General features: G+C 58.2%; 1 protein-coding gene across 1 annotated transcript; it reads left to right on the top strand.

Annotated features, from left to right (window-relative positions):
• Window positions 1–285: 285 nt before the first annotated feature.
• On the top strand, window positions 286–3217 carry FOXF1 (forkhead box F1; the record flags this gene model as incomplete). The annotated part of the gene is made up of 2 exons (XM_082290326.1): window positions 286–1345; window positions 3057–3217. 2 exons carry the CDS (start codon window positions 286–288, stop codon window positions 3215–3217), a joined length of 1221 nt encoding a protein of 406 aa, XP_082146452.1.
• Between the last annotated feature and the right edge of the window lie 2783 nt (window positions 3218–6000).

Below are 6000 nucleotides of genomic sequence, written 5' to 3'. Positions count from 1 at the left end.
TCTCGCTCGCCTTCTGCAGCCGCGCTCGGATTTAGGGATAAAGTGGGAGGAGGAGGAGGGAAAGGGGGGGGTGGGGGGGGGGGGTCGTCGCTTCCATTTGTTTATCCGCGGAGGGGTGAAGTCTCCCGGTGGAAAGCAACCCCGCCGGGGGGCCGGGAGGACGCCGGAGGGAGGGTGGTGGGTGAGTGGCGGCGAGCCCCCAGCAGCGTGGACTTTTGGGGGGGCGCTGGGGGGGCGGCGGAGGAGGGCCGGGGCTGGGGCTGGCCGCCGCGGACCTGGCCGTAGATGACTGCAGAAGCGCAGCAGGCTCTGTCCTCTCAGCCCCCTCCTCCTCCGGTGCAGAGCAGCTACGGCCCCATGTCCTCCGTGGCTGAGAAGCAGCCGCAGAGCTCGGCCATGGACGCCGCCTCCGCGGGGACCGGCGGCGCGGCCGGCAGCGCCCCGGGCAGCGGCGGGGCCCCGGGCAGCGGCGGCCCCAAGGCGAAGAAGACGAACGCGGGGATCCGGCGGCCGGAGAAACCGCCTTATTCCTACATCGCCCTCATCGTCATGGCTATCCAGAGCTCTCCCTCCAAACGCCTGACCCTCAGCGAGATCTACCAGTTCTTGCAGAGCCGCTTCCCTTTCTTCCGAGGCTCCTACCAGGGCTGGAAAAACTCGGTGCGCCACAATCTCTCGCTCAACGAGTGCTTCATCAAGCTGCCCAAGGGCTTGGGACGCCCGGGCAAGGGCCACTACTGGACCATCGACCCGGCCAGCGAGTTCATGTTCGAGGAGGGCTCGTTCCGCCGCCGGCCCCGCGGGTTCCGGAGGAAATGCCAGGCGCTGAAGCCCATGTACAGCATGATGAACGGGCTCAGCTTCAACCACCTCCCCGACAGCTACGGCTTCCAGGGCTCGGCCGGCGGGCTCTCCTGCCCCCCCAACAGCCTCTCCCTCGAAGGGGGCTTGGGGATGATGAACGGGCATTTGTCCAGCAACGTGGAGGGGATGGGCCTGGCGGGACACTCCGTGCCCCACCTGCCCGCCAACGGTGGGCACACCTACATGGGCGGCTGCACCGGCTCCTCGGCCGGGGAATACCCGCACCACGACAGCTCCGTGCCCGCATCCCCGTTGCTCCCCGCCGGCGGCGTGATGGAGCCGCACTCGGTTTACTCCAGCTCGGCCTCGGCGTGGGCGCCCAGCGCCTCGGCGGCCCTCAACACCGGCGCGTCCTACATCAAGCAGCAGCCCCTGTCGCCCTGCAACCCCACGGCCAACCCGCTGTCCTCCAGCCTCTCCACGCACTCCCTCGACCAGCCCTACCTGCACCAGAACAGCCACAACACCGCCGACCTCCAAGGTAAGGCGCGGCCACGCGTGGGGCGAATCCGCGACCGTGGCCACGGGGGTCGCCGGGGGCTGCCGGCCCCTCGTGGATCCCGGCAGTGCCGCTGCCAGCCGGGATCCCGCTCCGTGGGCGGTTTTAATGCTATTCCCGAGGGGAAGCTACCTTGTCCTCGCTCCTCCCTCCTTTCCTGGGAGCAGCCGGGCCCGTCGGGGCTCTCCCCGCTGCGGGGCTGGGAACGGCCGGGCCGGGGCTCCGCTCCCCCGGGCCGGAGCTCCGCTCTTCCCGGTGGCTGCTTCACCTCCAGGGCCGCCCCGGACCTAAGGCCGGTGGGCTCAGGCAGCGGGAGCTGCGGGAAGGAGAGGCCGGGAATGCACCCTTGGGCTCTTCCACCTCCATTGGGAGTTGGAGGATTCCGGAGGGACAAAAGGGGGAAATTCCCCATCGGGTGGCCCACCACCCGTGCCAACCCAGCCCGTCCCACCCCATCCCCTTCCCCGCCATCAGCTGTGTTTTTCACACATCTCAGGGCCGTGTTTTCTAGGCCCATCACCTCCCTCCATCTGTCGCCCCCGCCAAAGCCGGCGGCCCGGATCCCCCAAATCCCCCCGCGCCCCACAGCTGCAGTTCGGTCCCTGGAGCTGTCGGGGCTGCATTTGCCCCGAACCTTGGAATGGAGATGGTGTTTGGCCGGGAAGAGGCCTCGGGAGAGACGAGCCCAGCGCTGGGTTTCGCTTTGCTGCCCAAATTCCCCTCGGGGTGCGGTGGGTGTGGGACTCTCGGGACACGGGGGAGCCCCGGAGCCATGGGCAGGTGATGGGGCAGATTTGGGGGTCCCTGCACATCACCCCGGGCCTTCGGGGGAGCGGGATGCGCCTGACAGGAGCGGGTGTGAAGCGGAGAACAAATGGGTCAAAACCACAAAGTGAAGAGGGGGAAAAGCATCAGCTGGGCCGGGCCGGGTTGGAGCTGCAGAGCCCCAAGCCCGGCCGGGCAGGGGCAGCACCCGCCACGGGCACCCTCCGGCCCCGAGGCAGTGCCCGGAGCTCAGCGCATCCAGGGCCTCTGGAAAACGGAGCTGGGAATCCACCCCGAGGAGCCTCCGGGCCCATGCGCGGCCTTCACCGAAAGGCTCTGATTATCACCCAAACGAGCGGCGGGGAGCCCTCCCGGGCAGGGCACCCCATCCCCAGCGCACCCCGAATTCCCGAGGTGCTTTTCCATCCCGAGGTGGCGGAAGGAGCGGCAGGAACAGCCCCGCTCCCGGCGGCCTCTGGCCCCCGGCCTCCTCCCCGGTCCCCACCGCCGCTCCCGGCACGAACGGGGCTGCCCCGCTCCGCACCCGGCGGATTTTCCGCACGGGCGGAGGCGATGGGAAAAGCAGCCGGGGCGGAAATAAAATCTAAATATTGGGGGGAAAAAAAAAAAAAATCCCTAAACCCAACCCAAATCCCTTCTCCTCGCAGTCCCCTTGTGCCGGGCAGGGAAGCTCCGTCGCGGGGCCGCGGGGGTTTCGCTGCCGCACCTGCCCGCGCCCGCGGAGCCCCCGCAGTGCCCGCGTGTGCCAAAATAGCCCCAGTTCTGCACTCGCACCGGGGCGTGCGGACGGGCCGGCTTGTTGGGATTTTTTTTTCAACGCCATCCAGCCTTTTTCTCCCTCCCCCGCGCTCACTCTGCCCTCCTAAACCTCTTTGCGCTGCTGACCATCTCTCCCCCCGTCCCGCAGGCATCCCGCGGTATCACTCGCAGTCTCCGAGCATGTGCGACAGAAAGGAATTCGTCTTCTCTTTCAACGCCATGGCCTCCTCCTCCATGCATTCAGCGGGCAGCGGCTCCTATTACCACCAACAAGTGACATACCAGGACATCAAGCCGTGCGTTATGTGAGCCGGGGCGGAAAAACCCCCTCCTGGGGCCGGCCGGGCCTGAGGCGGCCGCTGAGCATCCCCCAGGACCCTCTCGGTGGCAGGGGGGTGTCCCAGCCTGGCTTTGGGCAGCAGGAACAGACTGGAGCCCCGGGAAGCGGCGGGAGCGCGGAGTGCGGCCCCGGGAATGAGCATCGGCCGCGGGTGCGAGCCCGCAGCGTCTCTGCCTTCTTCTGCTCGGGGAGGGCTTGAGAAGAAAGCAAAAGCAGCCCCCCCGTCCGTCCCGAAAGCCCCGACTGCGAGTTTGGGGTGAGGCTTTGCCAAATGAGGTTTCGATGCTTCTTTAAAAAAAAATGAAATTATAAACTCAGTTTGGGAATTGGTGGTGAGCGATGCCACCGGCTTGGCTGGGAGGAGCAGAGCCGGATCGGGCTGAGGGGGCTGGAAAAGACCCCGAACTCAAATCCCCTCGGTCCCGTCTCACTTCGAGCCCGGAAAAATACTTTTTAAAATTTTTTTTCCTTTTCTTTTTTTTTTTTCTTTCTTTCCTTTTTTTTTAATTTTTTTTTTTTTTTTTTTGCCGGCAAACACCCAGCGGGCAAAAAAAATCTCTCAGAGGGATTTTTTTGGAACTATTAATTTTGGGGTTTTTTTTGCCTGCATAAAGACTGCAGGATCAGACCCTATGCAGAGAGAACAAGGCACTTTGGAAAGAGACAGCCATGCTCATCCTGTTATTTATTCTACATTTCTTTTTGTTGTTGTTGTTGCTAATAATCGAGACACGAATAGTCTCAGTTGATCAGTATTAAATCGGGGAATCTCTGTTGGCAATATTTGCCATATAGATTTTGGGTTTTTTTAGTTAACCTTTGTAAATTTGAAAGCGACCGTGGTCTCTGTGTAAAGACAATCCTCCATATGCTTTTATAGAAATATATATATAATGAAGGATTATTCCCCTCCTTCCCCTCTCTATTTCCCCCCCCCCTCCCCGACATTGTACAGTTCGGTGACACCTATTTTAATTCTTTCTGCACTGTATAAAATTGTGATTATGTGGGTTTGGGGTTTTTTTTTGGGGGGGGGGGGTTTCGCTTTTTTTTTTTTTTTTTTTGTGTACGTTTTGTCCCTAAAGAAAAAAAAAATCCCGAAATAAAACCTGTATGTTATTTGTACATGGGCTTCACGATTGTATGAGCAGCAAATAAACGAGCATGCGGTGTAATTAAACTTAATTAATGAGGAGTCTGTGGCCTCCGCGAGCGCGGAGGGGCCGCGCAGCCCCGGCCCGGCCCTACAAACCCTCGGGCAATAATCCCCGACTCAAAACCGACTTTTTAGGGCTTTTTCACCTTTGCGGAGTCCTGCGTGCCAATTTCCCTGCTGGGAAATATTTCAGTTGCGGATATTGAAAGGCAGAAGGAGGAAAACCGGCCGTGCTTTTTACTTTTATCTTTTTATTATTAGGATTATTCCATTTTTTTCCCCTCTCAAGGAGAAGGCGAAAGGCGCTGTTTGACAGCTCTTTGCCTCTCCCTCGGATTCCAGGCGTGAGGCTGCCGGGATGGAACCCGCCGCTCCTTTTTCCTCCTCCTCCATCCCGGGAATTTTCCGAGCCCCGCATCCCTGCGGCACCTCCGCGGGCGGGGGAGAGCGCCGGAACTTCCCGTGGGCTTTTCCCCGCTTGAAAAAGAAATTTAAAAGTCATAAAGTTTAGGGAAATTTACCAAAATGAACCCAAATTATTAGGAATTAATAAACAGGAATCAAAATTAAGCAGATAAACTGCACCATCCCCATCGTGCATGGGACAGTGAAAAGTCTGCATTTGGAATATCGGTATTTTCCTAAAAAATTCGGGGGGATTTGGGTTAATTCAGGATCCTCCAGGATCCAGGAATTTTCGCTTTAATTCGTGGGCCAATCTGCCTCTATCAATATTCAATATCAACGCACATAAAAAAATAGATGCGGGCGAATTAATCTGATTACGTGGTTGTGGATTTCTGCCTTTATAGAGGGAAATTTAATCACTGCACGCTAATTAGCTCAGCTCCGTGTAATCAGCTTAATTAAAAGCCAAGTTCACTGTAACAACAAGGGACAAATTTGAAATATTATTGTAATTAAGGCAGGTGGGGAAAGGCTTTATTAGAGTTGGGGGAGACCTTTCCAGAGTGGGGTTTTTAATGTTGTTTTGTGGGGGTTTTTTGAGGAGCGTTGTGGGGTTTTGGGGTATTTAAAAAAAAAATTGTTGTTGTTTTGGGGGTTTTTAAATCTCTGTTTAGATCTCTTGAAGCCAGCAGCAATCTTCCCGCAGCATTATTGGTTTTCCCAGTTTTTATGCTTTTCTGGGCTGATCTTTCCCACATCTCTGCCCATCCCTGCTGGAGGTGAGCGCGTTGTCTCTGCCCTTTTAGGTACAAGCTGAAAACTTGGGTTTTTTTTGCTCCTGAAGCACATATCTGCACGAGGCGTGGCTGAGATAATGGTCCAGGGTTAGGAGTTCAGCCTCTGCCAAGTGCTCCTTGAAATCCCACTGTCACTCCTAAGGCTCCTTTTCATCCCTTTGCATTGATTTTGGATCCTCGTTGGCATTTGGCGCTGCTGGAGGCCGGGAAGGGCAGGCAGCACCTTGCGAGGCTCAGGCCCAGCTCGCAGGGGTTCGATATCTGCTCCCCAACAAAGCCTGACGTGATTCATTCTTCTCCCTCCCGTCGCTTTCCAAACCTGGAAAAACAGAGCCGCCGCATTCCGTGGACGCCACATATTCCTCAAGCCAGTGAGCGCAGTCTAAACAGG

Source organism: Coloeus monedula (assembly GCF_965178545.1).
Source record: "Coloeus monedula genome assembly, chromosome: 13".
NCBI classification, from domain to species: domain Eukaryota; kingdom Metazoa; phylum Chordata; class Aves; order Passeriformes; family Corvidae; genus Coloeus; species Coloeus monedula.
Note: the sequence above shows the minus strand (reverse complement) of the source record. Positions and strands in the feature narration are given on the sequence as shown.